Below are 18,572 nucleotides of genomic sequence, written 5' to 3'. Positions count from 1 at the left end.
TGCTGGCTGGCGCCTACCTCCCCCATCAGACTGTAAGCTCATGAAGGCGGAGACCACGTCCCACAGCTCGTCCTTTAACCTCCAACACTGCATTATGCTTACTTGCATACATTTATAAAAGTCCATCATGTGCCAGAAATCAACCATCCATTAGTTTCCCCAAATTATGGAACTTTGAGGGCGTACGTGGGATCTCATCCCATAGGGCCTGGACAACAGTAAATTCCTGAGCAGATTTGCAAGGTAGTGGGACAAACTGTTAAAGCGATGCCAAGTGCAAAGTCCAAGCGCAGGAGAGAGTGCCCACAGAGATGCGAGGCCCAAGGTGAGCCAGGCAAACAGGGCAGTGGGCAGAGCCAGAGGACAGCCGGTGGAGGGGTGGAAACTGAAAGGTTAGAGCTTAGCAAGGGGCAGGACAGAACAAAAAAAAACAAGGTGAGTTGTCCACTCCACAGTATTTCCAAGGCCAGTGCCCCCTTCCTTTACCAAGAGGCTTCACTGAATGTTCCCGTGCCCAGCAGAGAACTGACCCAAGAGGAGCCCAGAAATAGAACAGCATTTCAGATGGCCGCTCCCTGCTTTGCCAGCACCCTCCCCCTCTCCTACGCCTGCCAACTCACAAGGAATCATCCACCAGCTCCAGGTGCTGAATTAGTCAGTTATTCTAGCAGCTTTCAAAACACATATGCAGCTAGAAAGTCTCTCAAAAAGAAAAGAATCATGTTATTTAGGCTACTAGGTCATTTCTTGAACCTCCCTTGAACCCGGGTTTGCCACGTAATTGCTTTTCAATTGAACAGCCGTAGCTCATTGACACCCCACCCCTGTAGCAGAAGCAGTGGCAAACATATAATCACAACCCGATCTGCTACCTGCAGCTACGAACAGGAGGCTCACCTCCCGTCCTGCGCGGCAGCCCCGGTCCTAGACTTACCCGACGAGGTCTGCCGCACCGCCCGCAACGAGCCTCAACAGCACAGCAGCGGAGTCGAGAACTACCTCCAACCATCCACGATCCCTACGTACACCGACCTGCCTTACTGCAGTTTAAAAAATTAAAAAGAGTGCTACCTTCCAACTTCCATCACAATGCTAACATTTCCGTGGAAATAAACAGCCTGCACTTAGATCTGGAAAACCCTCTTCAACGCCTCACCCACCACCCACCCACCCACCCCGTCAGCTCGCTGAGATATTTTCTTCGAGTAGAACAAACCAAAGGAATGTTTTGGGGAAAAAGAAAAACCAGTCACGAAACAAGCCTTTAAGACTCAACCTTGGTACCAGGCCTCCTCAGGAGCCTCTATTTCTGGCTCTGGAGAAGCGTGAAGGCGAGACAGGGGGAAAGCAAACAGCAGATATTTACCAGAGGTGACTTTAACCTCAAATCAGTTACAGAATTCCCACAGGAGAGAAGGACATTTCTCATCTACGAAAGCAATTTGAACGACAAAGCCCCAGGCACTGCCCTGTGACCCTCAGAAACGGCTTCGAGAGAGCGGATTACAGGAACAGATAGAGGGGCACCTCCTTGGAAATACGGTAGGGCAGCCTTGCAGACAGTCACCTGCCCACACTAGGCATGCGCGTCAGCCGAGGGATGGGGGCGGGGAGCCATGCCGGGACCCAGAGCACATCTGCTGCTCCCTCCGGCCGTCACAAGCAGGGCCATTCCCCCCCCCCCCCCAACTGTCCCGGACCGAGCGCTGCGGAAGACAGAGCACACACGCCCCCCTCCACTCTTCCTCACCGTTTCTCCACCTGTGGAGCTCCATCTCCAGGTGCTGGATAACATTCTTCAGAGTCTTGTTTTTCTCTTTCTCTTTTTCATATTTCTTCTTCCATTCTTCCGCTGTCAGTTCCAGGTTCACGGAGACGGTGTTCTTGATGGTCTTGGCCCTGGGGTTAGAAGCACGAGGAAAGACGGCAAGCACGGCTGTGAGCATCGAAAGACTGGAAGTGGGGAGCAGGAGGGCCCGGGACCGGCACCTACCACCCTTTACCCGGCTGTCAATGGCACGGCTTCCTCCCAAGGCCCCAAACTCACCTTTTCCTTGTCTCCTTCGCCTCCTGGCAGTCTCTGAATCCAGTGGACAGTCATGCCAACTGTCTCTCAGGGTCACCTCCTTCTCTATTCCCTGTCTCCAACCTGATCTGTGTTCTCAGCCCTGACTTGTGGTTATAGCCCCTTTCAAATATTCAGTGCTGTCCTTTAAACATCACACCACTGCCAGGTTCCTCTTCCTTAATCGACTTTCCTTTCAATTCCAGTAACGTTTATGAAACACGGCATACACCAAGACAGATGAGACAAGGTCCCTGGCCTCCTGGAGCTCGCTGTTTCTCCCACCAGTATCGCACACATGGAAAGATAGACTCCACTGTTTCTCTTACTCACACCACCTGGAGGTCCTCCCGACCTGCTGAACACATGCGCACACGGGCCTCCCGGCCAGCGGGCCAGCGGACTGAGCGGCGGGAGGGTGAGACCGTGGGCTGCGCTCAGCACACGCTCCCTCACAGCCAGTGTGTGCCACGGGGAACGGGGGCCACTGCTCTTGGGCATCCAAGTTTCCAAGAAAAGCCAGCAATCAAGATTTGTATGTGTGCCTCTCAGTTTATAACAAATCTTCAAAATAATGTGTGAGACAAACAAACATGTCTAAAAGCCATCAATTTGCCATTTCTCCCATAGAGATAGAGTGACCTCCTAGGGCACATGGCTGGGGTGGGGTGGGGGTGCCACCACGGCGGATGCTGGGACAGTACCCCAAGGGAGCAGGGGTAAGAGCGAAGGCTCTGGCTCACACTAAAAACCACGTGTAAAAATGAACACGTCTAATCAAAAAGTCAACTGGCCATGGCAGGATTCCACTTACCGCTCACTTTTTAAGCAGGTAAAAACACCATTTAGAAGTATGTGATAGCCTGTTTCATTTGCTATAGACTTTTTCACTTTAAACGCCCACTAGTTCTTGTCATATTTGCCAGCACTACCTGATATGTGATTCAGGTTAATTACTGTTGTCATCAAATGACACCGTGGACAGGATTTCTACTCCAGTGACAGAAATTCCGCAGCCCGCACCAGCGCTGCCGGTGGCATTCCAAAATTAATTCCTAAAGCAGACAACTAAATAACCCAACTGTCAAAGGAGGAGTTAAGCGATTTCAACGGGAGACTCCCCTTAAGCAGCAGAATAATTCGCCCTCGTTCCCTGTAGCTGGAGGCTGCGGTCCCCAGTAGTGATGCAACTAGTTGTTCAAGCAGCAGCAGTTTTGTCACTGCTTTAAAGGCTGTGCCGGGCCGACCCCCACCTCGCCCCTGACGTCCTCGGTGCCGTGGCCGCTCCCAGGGTCACGCAGACACCACAGCCGCTCTGGACGCGTGAGTCAGAAAGTGGAGAACAGCCTGTGGCTAAAAATGCATGTGGACCTTTCAGGGTACACTTTGAGGCTGCTAACCTTACTTTTTACATCAGAGTCTCTTGACGGTTTCTAATGACACTAGAAAGAGAGGAAGAGCCTCTCGGCGACACTCAGGCAGGCTTAGCCGGAAGTGCACTTTCCTGGGCCGACGCGGCGGGTTATCACGATGTAACTGCTCTTCATTTTCGACGTTCATTTAAGCTGTCCTGGAAATTTTTTTTTTTTAATCCTCACCCGAGGACATTTTTCCATTTTTTGTACAGATAGAGTGGGAGAGAGAGAGAGGAAGGGAGAGAAAGAGAGAGAGAAACATCGACGTGAAGGGACACATCGAGTGGCTGCCACCCGCACGACCAACCAGGGCCGGGGACAAATTGCAACCGAGGTACGTGCCCTTAGCGGGAACCGAACCCGGGTCTCTCTGTACCGCAGGCCGACGCTCTAACCGCTGAGCCAAACTGGCCAGGGCTGGAATTATTTTTCTTCCACTTCTGTAGTAATCAGGGTCCTGGCAAGAATCACACGGCCCACGCCAATTGCAGGCTTTGGGAAGAGTTTGACAAAGGTATGGGCACAGTGATGAGAAAGAACAAGAGACGAGTCATACCCCACCTTAGGTATGGGGGAGCCATTACCACCCTTCGGCTGAATGGGGCCCCGAGGGAGGGAGCTGTGACAGCCTTTAGTCTAGGGACACAGTCACCCAAAGTGACCCTGCAGGGAAAGAGCCAAGAGACCTCACTCTCTTCCCCCCTTCTGACTGCCCGCCATGTTCCTTCCCCACTGCTGACACTGAACTGGAAGCCGGGGGCAAGGGAACCGTTGTATTTGTCCCGCTGGTCACTGGCCCTGGCCCAGAGCAGAGAGGGCACAGAAACAGTCCAGAGGCGCGGAGGGGAGATACACACTCCAACGCCTTTGTGGAACCCAGAGCGGTGGTGGGAAACCAGGGCTCAGGCCACTGCCCTAGATTTCACCCACACCCCTCTAGCCATGACAGGCAGACTATGAAGAAATCAGACAACATCAAGAGGGAAAGATGTTACTGCTCCTAAAATTGTTCTATAGATTTGAAATAGTCTCAAATAAAACCCCAGGAGGTGTGAATGGGGGTACAGAAATTGATAAGCTGATTCTGAAACTTATGAGAAATGAAAAAAGAAGAGCAGAGAGAATTCTGAAGAGCAAAGTTAGAGAACGGAATACCAACACATATTATAAAATCACACCAATGAAAATCGATTCCAGAAACATGCCGACGACACGGTCATCTGACTTACAACAAGGCGCCCATGAGTCCAGTAGGTCAGGGTGGTCCTTTTCAATACACGGTACTGGGTAGACTGACGACTCCCCCAATATCCACTCCCCCAAATTCATATAGAAGTCCCATTCAGGAAGGTAAAACAAAAAAGCCTCTAGAAGAAAACCGGAGACTATCTTCTTCAAAACACTGAATAAGCAAAGATTTCTTAAATAGGACGTAAAAGAAAAGATGAACCTGACTTCGTTAAAATTTACAAAACCCCTCTTCATTAAAAGTCAACATTAAAAAGGTAAAATGTAAGTCACAAAGTGGGAGAAGTTATACACAATGCAGAAAAGGACTTTACCAGAATAACCCATATAAATCAATAAGAAAAAAGCAAACAAGCAGTGAAAAAACTGGGCAAAGATTTGAATAGGTACGTCACAAAAAAAGTGGCATAAACACTCAAAAACGGAGGTACTTAACATCATTAGCCATCAGGGAAATGCAAAATAAAACAACAATAATATGCCTTTACACCCCCAATAGAATGGCTAAAACTTTTTAAACTGATGACACCAAGTGCTGGTGAGGATGTGCAGAGACTGTAACATTCAATTGCTACGGGAGGGAGTGTAAATTATTCCAGGCTTTTGAAAAACTCCTTGATAGTATCTGCTAAAGCTGAATATCTCATATCCTGTGAGCTAGCTATTCTCATAAGGATGACATTTGTTCACCTAAAAATATGACAACAAGTATCGTAGTAGCTTAATTTATAATAGCCTCAAAACGAAAACAAATCAAACTCCATCAAAAGCAGAATGGATATGTATGTGCTTGCTATATTCATACAACAGAAAACTATATCTCTTTAAAAACTACTACAACACCTAACAAGGTAGGGAATTTCAAAGATACAATGTTGTATAAAAGATGCTAGATACAAAACATTATTGAATTATTTTATTTATATAAAATTCAAAAATCAGCAACAGTAATTTAGGTTGAAAGAAGTCGGTATGACACCCTTGAGTGTTGGGTTTTGACTGGAAGGGTGCAAAAGAGAGGTTTCTAAGATGTTAGGTGGTGGTTCATTCGTATGCAAACTTGTACAGATGGGTTGAGTTGCACACAAATGTATGCATTTTACTATGTGTATGTTATATTCAATAAAAAATAAGTTAAAAGCCCTGGCCAGTTTGGCTCAGCGGTTAGAGCGTCGGCCTGCGGTCCGGAGAGACCCGGGTTCGGTTCCTGCTAAGGGCACGTACTTCGGTTGCAGTTTGTCCCCGGCCCTGGTTGGTCGTGCGGGTGGCAGCCACTCGATGTGTCCCTTCACGTCGATGTTTCTCACTCTCTCTCCCTTCCTCTCTCTCCCTCCCACTCTATCTGTACAAAAAATGGAAAAATATCCTCAGGTGAGGATAAAAAATAAAAATAAAAATAAAAAAATAAGTTAAAAAATAACCCAGTCAGATACAAGAGGGAAACTGAATTTCTATGTCTGGAATTACTTTTTTAAATAGAACAAATACTCTAATCTAGAATCTTGAAACAACCTTACAAAGTAGAATAGGAGTGTCTCAGTCTCTTATTCCTAGATTTAAGAGACCTAGATTAAAAGGATGTTGAACATCTATAATCTCTGTTTCTGTTAACCATAAACTTCAGGAAAATTTACAGAGTAAGGAGCCTAATAATCAGGTTTTATCTAATTCCATCTTGTGTAAAGTTTACCACCAGTATGGGTTAGGTAGTAAATTGCTCTTTTTTGGCTCTGTCCACTTTAGAGCATATCCAAGTGTCTTCCAGCTTTCAAACTCTTTGCTCATTTATTTTGGTAACTGTCACAGTTACAAGTGACTACACTTGCTAGCTGTACTCACACTAAACAGCCTCATTGTGGACCCTGTTCAAACAGTGAACCCACATGAATCAGGGGCCCGCACAACTGCACGTGGACAGTTCAGGGACTTGTGAGCACACACACGTGCACTTTGCTCATCCTTGATTCCAAAAGAATTTGAGGCTTACAAGGAAACAAAATGGACAGGAAAGCAGAAATTAAGAAATGGCCCTGGCCGGCTTGGCTCAGCGGTTGGAGCGTCCGCCTGCGGTCCGGAGAGACCCGTGTTCGGTTCCCGCTAAGGGCATGTACCTCGGTTGCAGTTTGTCCCTGGCCCTGGTTGGTCGTGCGGGTGGCAGCCACTCGATGTGTCCCTTTCGCATCAATGTTTCTCTCTCTCTCTCTTCCTCTCTCTCCCTCCCACTCTATCTGTACAAAAAATGGAAAAATGTCCTCAGGTGAGGATAAAAAAAAAAAAAAGAAATTAAGAAATGCCCTTTATAATTTTGTCTAGCTGAAGCTACGTAGCAGGAATAACACCGCCTACCCCTGCAGTCCTGGGGCACTATCTCCTTGACATAGGAAAACAAGGCAGTGATCCACAAGAGCCTTACTCTGCCCTGAACTGACGCTCGCCCATCACCTTTATGAGGCAACGGGTCAGTCTCACTGCGATGACATTTGATTAATCCAATGTGACCTGAGCACTCACAAAGGAGCACAAAAGTATCTTAGGTATTCGTTTCTGAAGACCCTCAGGTTTTTCAACCAGAGGCTCCGAAATGCAGAAATAAAGGCCATTTCCACAGATATAACCATAGCAGACAATGAGTAAAATCCTTACCCAAGGATGCTTAGGAAAAGCACCTTAATTAATCTTAGGTTTATAACCTAACAGCAAGACCCAGTTAGCACAAATGAGCCAATTCTTGCGGGTATAATTATCAGAAACGTGTTCTGTAGTTTTTCTTTGTTTCAGCTTGCGTCAGAGACCACTTAAATAATATATAATCTAGGTTTGCCCCAAATAGATCTCTTCTCCCGGCAGGGAGGGAACTAGGACCCAGTTTTTAGAAGACTTCAAAGCTAATGAATGTTACCACCTTTGGAGGGGCAGGCCAAGCACAGCAGACAGGGCAGAGGTCACAGTACGCCTTCCAAGATCCCCACATGGAGACAGGTAAGCCAGAGAAGAGTTCTATCAGACGTGCTCCGCTGCGGAGCAGGAGGGACTCTGCCTCCCACCCTCCAGCGCATCCGTGATCCCTCCCCCTCTCACAGAATGTGCTGTTTACATGTTCAGAAGCATATGGCCAGGCTTCTAAGACTGCTGACCATGTCCATTTCCACCACCGAGGTGAAGCCCCCAGACGTGGCGAACACTCATTTTTAGGCATTCTCATAAGCGGGCACTTGGATCAACCCCGTTAGGGAGGGCAGTCCTAGAACCACTTGGTCCGCGTCCCTCTGCAGCCTGATAAATCCCGTCTCCACCTAATTCCTCAGTAAGTGCCTATACTGGTACGTTCTGGCCATAGTCAGTCCTAAATGATAAACTGACTACGTATCATGAGAGTTTCTTCTAGTTATCTTGTCCTCCATGGAAGAGCCGGGCAGATGTTTGTTCTTGGTACTCCCCTATCCTCCCAATTCCAGCATTTCCCTTCCCCCTCCAGGTGTTCAGGACGTTACTGGCATTTGAACAAGGAGCTCCTGACAGCCCCACCTTCAATGCATAGAATAAATCTGCAGTGTGTGATTCTGCACTATGAATGGTGTGTGTGTGAGAGAGACAGAGACTGAGATCCTCCCACTGGGTGGGAGAGGGGAGCTAAGCATCCTTCTCTATCAGTCAGGGTTCTCCAGAGAAACAGAACCAATAGGACAAATTATATGTACATGATGGATGGGTACACAGATAGATATTCTATTGTGTGTGTGTTATACCTCACATTTCTTACATTTATTTATCTACGTCTTCGTTTATTTATTTATCTAAAGAACTTGGCCCGCATGATTGTGGGAACTAGCAAGTCTGAAAGCCACAGGGCAGGCCAGAAGACTGGGACCTCAAGCAGAATTTCTTTTCTAGGAAACCCATTTTTGTCCTTAAAGCCCTCAACTGATTGATTGAGACCCACTCATATTATGGAGGGTAATGTGCTTTTTAAAAGTTTTTTGTTTTTTTTTTAATTGAGGTTAAGATTGGTTTATAACACTATATAAGTTTCAGGCAGGCAACATTATAATTTGACATCTGAATACATTCTATCACGCTCACCATGCAGTTGACTTCCTTTACCATTTCCCTTCCATCCACCCCCTACCCTCTAGCACTAACAATCTCTTGTCTGCCTCTAAGTTCGTTTTCTGTTTATTATTTTTGTTGTTTATTCATTTGTTTTGTTTTGTTTTAATTTTTTTTTATCCTCACCCGAGGACATTTTTCCATTTTTTGTTCAGATAGAGCGGGAGGGAGAGAGGAAGAGAGAGAGAGAGAAACATCAATGTGAAAGGGACACATCGAGTGGCTGCCACCGCAGGACCAACCAGGGCCGGGGACAAACTGCAACCGAGGTACATGCCCTTAGCGGGAACCGAACCCGGGTCTCTCTGGACCGCAGGCCGACGCTCCAACCACTGAGCCAAACCGGCCAGGGCCATTTGTTTTGTTTTTTGTTTTATATTCCACATGAGTGAAACCATACGATTTCTGTCATTTTTCATCTGACTTATTTCACTTAGCATAACATATGGTCCGTCCATGTAGTCACAAATGATAGGATTTCAAACATGCTTTTAATTAAAGTCAACTAATGTTACCACATCTACAAAATACCTTCATAGCAATACCTAGATTAGTGTTTGGTTAAATAATTGGGTACTGCAGCGTAGCCAGGTTGACACAAAGCTGTCACACTTTTAACTTGCTCTGAGTCCTAGTTCCGAGATAAAACACCTAACCTTCTCCTGGAGACGTGACTGCTACAAGATGCCGTCCCACTTACTGAGAGGCCATTTCTCTGTCTGTGAGTGGGGGGTGTAGGGAGGGAGAAATTTAAAGTTTTAAATTTTATCTTTTGAAAAGCTCTAGTCTCCCAAGAAACATTAAGAAATGACCAACCTGAATGAGAATCTGGTCTCTGGTTAAACTTCTGTCATCCACAGTATCTCTTTTCCTTCAAAAGGAGAAATTAGCCCTGGCCAGTTTGGCTCAGCATTAGAGTGTCAGCCTGCGGACCAATGAGTCGCGGGTTCAGTTCCAGCCAAGGGCACGTACCTCGGTTGCGGTTTGTCCCAAGCCCTGTTGGGGTCATGTGGGAGGCAGCCACTCAATTGATGTGTCCCTTTCACAGTGATGTTTCTCTCTCTCTCTCTCTCTCTCTCTCTCTTTCTCTCTCTCTTCCTCTCTATCCCTCCCACTCTATCCGAACAAAAATGGAAAATGTCCTCTGGTGAGAATAAAAAAAAAGAGCAGAAATTCACCCGAATGATATTTCAGCAACAGGGCCCCCAACAGTGGGTGATTTGAGTCTTCCTTCATTGAACATCAAAAGTGTATGTAAGCACCTCTATCTGCCGAAGTGCTCACTCCAGCCCTGCAGGGACCTTGTTATGCTCTGTGACATGAATTTTGCATGCACTCCACTCAGGCCTTTGGCTCTCCTGATCCAGCTGCCACTAAACTGAGCATGCAGTTGGGAAAAAAAAGTGTACATCAGGAAAAGAAAAAAGAATTACTTTCCCTAAATTATCAATTCTTCTCCCCCTTTCACATAGAAATAAAGCCTTTAAATTATTCATGCTGGATCAATCAAAACTCTTGGTGCCAAACATGTGCTAATTCTCCAAACTGATTGATCTGCCCCCTTCGGAGTTCCCTTTCCTCATTACCACCCCAAATTAAGGTACATTTAATAGGCTTCCAAGATAATTGGGTGCTTTCAGCTCGTACTTCTAAAACTCATAAATATCTTTTTCAAATAGTGCTATAAAAGTACTTTGGAAGAGTAATTAAGGACTAAAAAATAAAATGCTGGGAGCCAGAAGGAAAAAGATCAATGGAAGTGCTCTAATTTGAGGACCCCGTCCCTCGGAGCAGAAAGCACTCAGCTTCCCCAAAGTCCAGCTCTCCGCCGTCTGGAAATGCACGTGCTGCCTCCTCGCCTAAATCGAGGCTCTTGAGAACACAGAGAACGGCTTCTACTTCTTAACCAGCACGATGCTGGGCGCTCCGGGGACTGAAGAGGACAGGCCTGACCAGACAGGAGAGCCAGAATTCCTCCCTGGACCAAGAAGCAGACACACGGAATTCTCTCCTTTAAATTTCAGGGCCTAATCTAGAATCTTGGAGAGTGCTGATGTGGTAGGCTGCCCTCGGGCCTGTCGACTCTACCATGTTGCTACTGCTTCAAAGGATAAGCTATTGTTTTATTCAGAGCATCAATACAGTATAGCCTAGCAACAAACAAGGACTTTCTTCTTGTCCTTGAAAGACCACATATGAATAACTAAGGCAACTCATGCCGCCGTAAGGTTTGGCCATTCGTGCAACAAGAATATAATGAACACTCGTTACACTGAATTTGAGATGTGCCTGGCAGTCTTTTCTGAGTTCAAAGTGCTTAATCTCATTAGCTATCAGATGCCATGTCTAATCCAATGTTCAGACTTGTGTCTGCTGTGTAATTGGGTTCAATGCGTATATTTAACAATAAAGCAGGTAGTGGCCCCATAGAGAAGTTAGATGTCCTTGAAGAAGCCATTAACCAACTTGGAGCTAGAGGGCAGGGAACCAAACCTCATACATTTCTAATGATAGGCTGGGAAACGAACCAGAGCTAAACCCAACCAAACTTCTGGACACACACCCGTGTCGCATTCAGCAAGTGCTCTCACGCTCTACCGAACCGACACAACAGGATCCGATTCACCTGCTCATTCATTTGATGAGCACTTGTTTATCGACCACCTAGTGTGTCCTAGTTGTCCTAGACACTTGTTGGGACAACTGATGTCAACGATCAGCCTTGTCCCTGCCCTCAGGGAGCCCAGTGTCCAAATGACTCTGATGAAAGACTAGAGATCAACCTATTTCATTTGAAAATATAATTGGCATACTTTTTATTTCCTAGAATCCCAAATTATCATCATTATTTACTTATTCGTTCCAGAAACTGAGTCCTAGTTCTATTCTTCAGCCCCGTCCACCATATTTTGGTCCCTATCCCGTATGTTCCTGGGGCCCTCCCAGCCTCGAGCATCAGCTGCTAAAGACGGGGAAGGTGGAGGAAAAGGGGAACTGCAATCGCTGGGGGCCTCCTACATGCCAGCCCTTGTGCTACGTGAAAACTGAAGCAACGCACTGAGTCCTCCCAACAACGCTCAGAGTAGGTGTTCCTCTGTTTCTTCCTGCAGGCGAGGGGACTGAGGCCGACTGAGAAGTGAGAGTGGTCAGCAGCAGATTAGCTTCCAGACTGGAGTTACTGACCCCAGAGGTCATGCTCGGCAAGGTTCCTCATCAGCACCTTGGGTGTGAGAGGCTGTGGGTCAGATAATAGTCTCCACCCTCTGACATCCTACATGTTTAGTCATTTACCAGCTGCGTGGTCTCAGGGACTGTACCTAATGGCTCTGAGCCTAAGATTCAATTCCATCCTACCTAACAGTATTTCTAGGAGGAGGAGGACGTGCCTGGCACATGACAGACCCTAAAAATAAGTGTTAGTGACAATGACCATGGTAATGACTATCTCACTAAGATCAGAAGAAAGAAAATAACCATTTGGACTTGTACTGTCTCTTCCTACAGACAGCTGTAAATGCCCACTAACAACAGCAACCTTGACAGAGACACTCCAGTGCCCCAGGATGACTCTGGTTTGCAAAGGTTCAGATGATTTTTGCTTTGCAGGTAAAATTTTTTAAGAGCTATTTCCTTTATAAATGCATTCGGTGCTGGTTTGCTCAAACATGTCTTCGGAGAACACTGTGAAAGCTTAAGTTTAAGAAACCAGGGAGCACGGCGGGCAGGATGATCAGCATAGTGTTCCACGTTTCCCGCAAGCAGAACCTGGTTTATAAGTATCCTGTGACCCTGGAGAAAAGAAGGTGTTATCCTTCTGCAATCCACTGAGCCAAGCATTTGGCTAATCAAGGAAGTGATTTGAGAGGAAGTAAAGGACCCGAATCCAGTTTAAAAGATATGTTACCTCTACAACATTTCAGAGTAATTATTATTTATTGAGACATCCCGCCGGTGCCATGACTGTGTAATTCTATGTTCTACTGAGGGCTCAGGAAATGACTGGGGTTTAATGCCGTTTAAACAAGCCACAACAATTTCCCATCCAGCATGTCCACCCCCATCTGTCCTTTCTCCAGGCATCTTAAACTATTTCTTGAGTATAGCCAAACAGCACACTCCCGGGAGGAAGACAGAGGGAGCACCACAGGGAACTGGACACTAGTTTAAAGATCACACAAGTGCTCAGAATTACAGGAAATGACAGCAGTGGAATCCATGTCTCCCAACCAGAGGTCTGGGCTCAGCCCACTGAGCACGAAAGATGCTCAGGTCACGCAAATCCACAGCACCCAAGCACTCTGGGAACTAGTATGTGACAGTGCCATGCTGAGAGGATGGGACGGAACACCCAGAACTGGGGGACATGGCTGCAGGTGAGGCCTTGGGCAACGGGGAGGGGAGGGCAAGGCAGGAAAGGACGGTATGAACTAACCCACATGGTGAACAGCTTCAGGGTTACTGAGGTGTCCCTGCTGCCCTCCTAGTGACATCGCCCAGACGTCTAGGAAATCGCACTTGGACATTTTGAAGGTGAGATGGTGGCTGCTCTCCCCCTGCTTCCTCAACATGTGTTCTGTGCCTCCCAGGGTGGGCATGAAGGTTCCTTTCCCCCATGTTAGTATTTATGCAACTACTCGACATTCAACTGTTTCTGGTTGACTGGGAATGTAACCCGCAACCCTGGCATATCGGGATGATGTTCTACCCAACTGAGCTACCAGCCAGGGCCTGACAGTCAGACCTAATTCCATGAAGAACAAAAGTAACACCCCACTGAATTACTAATAATCACATCTACAGTAAGTTTGAGTAGGTTTTTTCAGACGTCATACCTTTGATTGGCATATTACTACCCGTTATTTTAAAACATAATTATTCCTTTGGCTTCAAAGAAGGATGCCTCGAGTTTAAGGTCACCTGTCAGATGTAATTTAGTAACAAGCTACTGGCCCCCCTCACTCTATTTCCCCTCTGACACTAGCCCTTTGCCAGTCCTAACGCCTCCCACCCAGCTCAGAGCATGGGCAAGGGTGAGACCACACCCACCTTTGTCCAAACATCAGCGTTGATTTGGTCTCAGCTTCATTGAAGACAGAAGGAGAACAGCAAATAACAATAGTAGTTCTGCAGTTCCCACCCAGAGAGTCCTGAAGAATCCGAGTCATCTTGCTGTCCCGATACGGCACGTGTGTTTTCTATGTAGGAAGAGAAACAGTACTGGCTCTTACAGCCCATTCAAAGAAAAATCACAGAGGTAAGCAAGTCAGTGATAAAGACACAGGGCTTAGGACACAGGAGAAATAAGCATGCCTGGTCCTTGGACCTTGCCCAAGTTTCGCATGCCCATTCTGGGACCTGGGTCACAGGACATAAGCATCACCATTCACACATTTTGATGGATTAGATCTCCCAGCAGGCAAGGTGCCCACAATCAAGATTCCCTCCGTCCCTTTCCAAACAAACACAAGCAAATCTCCGGAGTGTGTGGCAAAGAGCACATGGACCAAAAAGGCAACTTCTCATAATATAATTTAATAGATGGGAACAGGATCACTTACTGTCCCTTCTGCCAAGGCAGAGATCACGTTTCCAAGAGCAGACAAAGACTTATTGATATTTTTAGCTTCGTCGAGAACAGCTCCCTCGGCCCCAGTTTTGCTGACCTACGAGAGAGAGAGCAGTGAGCGGCCCAGGACAGCAAAGCACAGCAGAAAATCCCAGCGCACGGAGGGCAGCGCGGGTGAGGCCGAGTCCGCCTGGAAAGCAAGGGAAAATAAGAGTAAGTGAGGATCACGTGGACAAAACCTTCCCTCGTGCCCGAGGCTGGGGATTTGCTCTTCCTTGTTGTCATTTTCCTCTCCATTAGGTCCAGGGAATGGCTGGAAGGCCCCGGTGGGGGAGCAGCAGACGCTTCCCCGGGAACACCCCTCCAGGAAAAGCAGCTCTAAAATGCTGTCAGCGTGAAAAGGCCAGCCGGGGAGACCCAGCCGCGTCTCCAGTCCAGAGGCGGCGCAGGGGGGCTTGAGGAGAAAGCGCATCTGGGCGCAGTGGATGGACACGCTGGGAAACCACGGGCTCCGACTTCAGGCAAAGGAGGGGGCGCTGCGCATGGCGGCCCAGACTCTGCTCCTTCCTCGCTGACACACAGCAAGGGGAAAAGGCACAATTACCCAAAAGGGAAAAAAAAAACACAAAAAAAACTTTTATTTCTTAGTCATTAACACTTAGCTTTAATTCAAATTAATAACTTAGATGAAGAACTAAAAAAGAGTTTAAAATCACCTTCTGAAAAATCACATTTACAGAAAAAAATTAAAACAGGCCAGCAGGCCCTGGTCAATGTGGCTCAGTGATGGGAGCATCGGCCTTTGCACCAAAGGGTCTGGGGTTCGAGTCCCAGTCAGGGCACGTGTAGGAGGCAACTAACCGATGTGTCTCTCTCACATCAATGTCTCTCTCTCTCTCCCTCCCTTCAACTCTCTAAAAATGAATGGAAAAAATATCCTTGAATTAGGATTAACAACAAAAAAGTTAAAAAAAAAAAAAAAAGCCAACAGAGTCCAAAAAGGTGCAGCTTATATTATTTCCACTAGGATGAAGTTTACTCTTCAGGGTCACACAAGGCTTAGACCACACAGGCCAGGAAGAGGAGACAGGGAGGATGAGCCCCAGGCAGTCTTTATCCTGGATTCCAGGGGCCTCAGAAATAATCAGCATTTTCAAAACACTCAACTAGAGCTCTTTAGAAAAATGGCTGCTGTGTCTTGGGCATTTATTTTCAGGTTAGGTATGAAAAGTCAAGAAAATGCATAGTCCATGGAGACTCTGTCTGTCCCTCTGCAGCCAGAGGGAGCGCGCGGTTCCCCCTCCGCTGCGCTATTACGGGTAATGTCGTATTTATAGCACTTGCTGTCGGGAGAGAGTTTACAGATGCTGGAGGAAAGGGGAACCAACATGATTCATAGCCTGCTGACTGGGCGAGCCACGCAGAGGCAGCAGCTGCTGTCTGAAGAAAGAAAAGTGGGGAAATAACGTTCAACTGCACAAAGACGGACTTCAATTATGTATAAAGGAGAAACTCCTAACAACAGAGATGAATGCATGTCCAGGGAAGACTTTTTTTCCAAATCGGATAGATTCTCATTTCTCTGGGAATTGTGTCTGTGCCTAACCCATGATTACGGATAGAAACTAATACAGCTGATGGGCCACAAATAATAAGTCTATTCACATGGCGTTAAGATGTTTTCATATTGGAGTGTCTTAACTCCATGAAATATGCAAGACAGGTACGATCCCCTTCCTTGTGCAGACAAGGAAAATTTAAGTTCCAGAGCCGTCAAGCTGCCAGCCTAAGGGAAAAACACCGTTTACAGGAATCGGGGACGAAAGCCCAGAGTTGTGTTCTACTCAATCATACTGACACATTCATGGAGACGCATCTGGGGCAAAGAAAAACAGACGCGAGCAAGAGAAACGGTGTGGGACCACAGTGTTAAAATGCCTCATAAATATCATAAGCAAACACCACCGACCCTGTGCAGAGGACGGGCTACCCCGCTGAACTGCCGGCATCCGCACGTTCGGCCCTCCGCACTCAGCCCGTGCTCTGCAGGGAAAGAGGGCAAGCGTGGGAAGGGCGAGGGGCCGGGCTCCCCATCTGGCCCGTCCAGTCGGTGTGTCCAGCCGGTGGCAGCACAGTGGGTCCTGGTTGCCAGGGGTTGGTCTAGAACTAAGTGGTGTTGCTCACACTCCTGTTCTGCTGGGTGTCTGTTTAAAGTTACTGACCGTGCCAGTAAAATTTTAGATTTCCAACAAGGAATATCCTGATGACTTTCCGCTCACGGCTTTACAACTGGGTACAGGAGAACAACCCAAGTAGCCATTACTTACAGGGATAGCAGTGGCCGTGATGTGGTGTCCAGCAACTCAGTCGTGGGCTGCTGGGATCAATGACAGTTCAGGAGACTGACTGAGCTTCAGGACTAGCCCTGGTGGGGACAGTCAGCAAGATGTCAGTGAGGATGGACAGGCCACACGGTATTGCGCACAAGGACTTGCTCTGTGATGTCGCCCAAGGACAGCAGAGTCCCCAAGCCAGGGTGTGGCAGCAGGCGCGTCTGGTGGTGCCATGGAAGTGAGGCTGGAGGGGCAGGTGGAAGGTTCTGGGAAGCCTGTTTGGTCTGGGGTACTGCCTCAGCCGGTGCCTGGGGGAGCATGGGGCAGGATACAGATGCCTGACGAAGCCAGAGAAGGGCTGGGCTCGTGGCGAAAGCACTGGCTACAGGCCTCGTAGCCTGAAGGAAGAAGGGAGGCTGCCCACTAAGACACAGTCTCCATGCTACCGCAGAGAGAGGCCGGCAAGGCGGGGCAGCCCCGGGTTCCAGACCTTCCATCAGCAAACACACCTGCAGAGGCAGGACTGCCACGTTCCAGTGCAATGCCCTTTCCTGGTCTATGTGGGTCTGGAACTCGGGCCCCTCCCAGTGGTCAGGAGTGCATCTCCCTCCCGCGTCTGGGAGGCTGCCTTTGCCAGGCTAGGTTCACACCAACACTTGCCTGATGTCATCATTAGGCAGGAATCAGAGCGGGCAGTCAAAGTGCCCCCTGGGATGTCAATAGAGGATGTTAGGACCAGAAAAGGCAGAGCAGGGAAGCAAAGGTTAAATTTAATAACATCTTGGCACAACATCAGAAACTTTAAAAGCTCTTTAAAACCAGGAAATAGAAAGGCATAAAAATTATAACATTGCACAGCGAAGCAAATAACAGGGGGACATTATAGCGAATACAAATAAAGAACCAATTACCTTTTCGCTCCCAGCCAAATCCACTAGATAAAGCTTCCCACTGAGTTTTTTTTCAGTCTCTACATTCTCTTGTTTAATATTAATCAGGAAGATACTGTGACTTCTAGAGCTGTGTTCATTCATGTCTGAAAAGGAAAACAGTTACTGTTCTACAAAGAACACATACATTTAGGTAGCAAGCCTCTCATCTAAAAAACAACACATCATGCCAATTTTTAAAATGATCCGAGACTACCATTTCTTCTTAAAAACACTACTCATTCTAGAAATGAAAGATTTTAAATATCTTTAAATGGCAAAGAAATTCATCTAAAATCTTAGCCGATGGTTTAAGATAACAGACTCTCTACTTCTGCCTAAAGAAGAGCCATCCTCCCGCACCCACACTAGCTGCCTCTGTCCTGCAAGACCTCACACTTCCTTCCCTGCCTCACCTTAAGTCCCTTAGCCTTTAGCATCATGACTGGTGTCTGACGTACTCCCTGTGTGTACTGCTGCCTTATCAGTAATATCATAAACTTTCTTCAGGAAGTACTATGGATTAAGACATACACCTCTTCTATAACCCATGCTAGGTGCATAGAAGGTCTCAAAGATTAAATATGCTTCATTAGGACTGAGTACGGAAATTAAAATCTTTTTGGACCCTGTTCTTTATTCACCAGGCAGGTAAAGACCCCAGTGACTGTCTTATTCAACCCCCACTAACAATCATTTCTTAAAACCATCTTACCATATTATATGAAAAAACAAAAACAAAAAAAAACCCTGAAGATCACACACACACAAATTCAGCAAAGTAGCAGGATACAAAGGCAAGACATAAAAGTTGCATTTCTACATACTAACAATGAACATTCCAAAAAAATTGTTTTAAACATTTCTGTTTAAAACAGCAATTTAAAAAGGTACTTAGGAATAAACTAA

At 47.0% G+C, this 18,572-nt stretch overlaps 1 protein-coding gene across 1 annotated transcript in view; it reads right to left on the bottom strand.

The window, feature by feature from the left end:
• The window catches only part of KIF5C (kinesin family member 5C), a 151,252-nt gene that overhangs the window by 57,706 nt on the left and 74,974 nt on the right, over nucleotides 1-18,572 (bottom strand). The window contains exons 8-11 of the mRNA XM_036254866.1: nucleotides 17,646-17,770; nucleotides 14,394-14,498; nucleotides 13,882-14,030; nucleotides 1,751-1,899 (exon numbers count right to left, since the gene is read on the bottom strand). Of these exons, the coding sequence (XP_036110759.1) occupies nucleotides 1,751-1,899; nucleotides 13,882-14,030; nucleotides 14,394-14,498; nucleotides 17,646-17,770 (528 nt within the window). The remainder of the gene's footprint in view (nucleotides 1-1,750; nucleotides 1,900-13,881; nucleotides 14,031-14,393; nucleotides 14,499-17,645; nucleotides 17,771-18,572) is intronic.

This window comes from Molossus molossus, unplaced genomic scaffold (genome assembly GCF_014108415.1).
Source record: "Molossus molossus isolate mMolMol1 unplaced genomic scaffold, mMolMol1.p scaffold_m16_p_11, whole genome shotgun sequence".
Taxonomy (NCBI): domain Eukaryota; kingdom Metazoa; phylum Chordata; class Mammalia; order Chiroptera; family Molossidae; genus Molossus; species Molossus molossus.
Note: the sequence above shows the minus strand (reverse complement) of the source record. Positions and strands in the feature narration are given on the sequence as shown.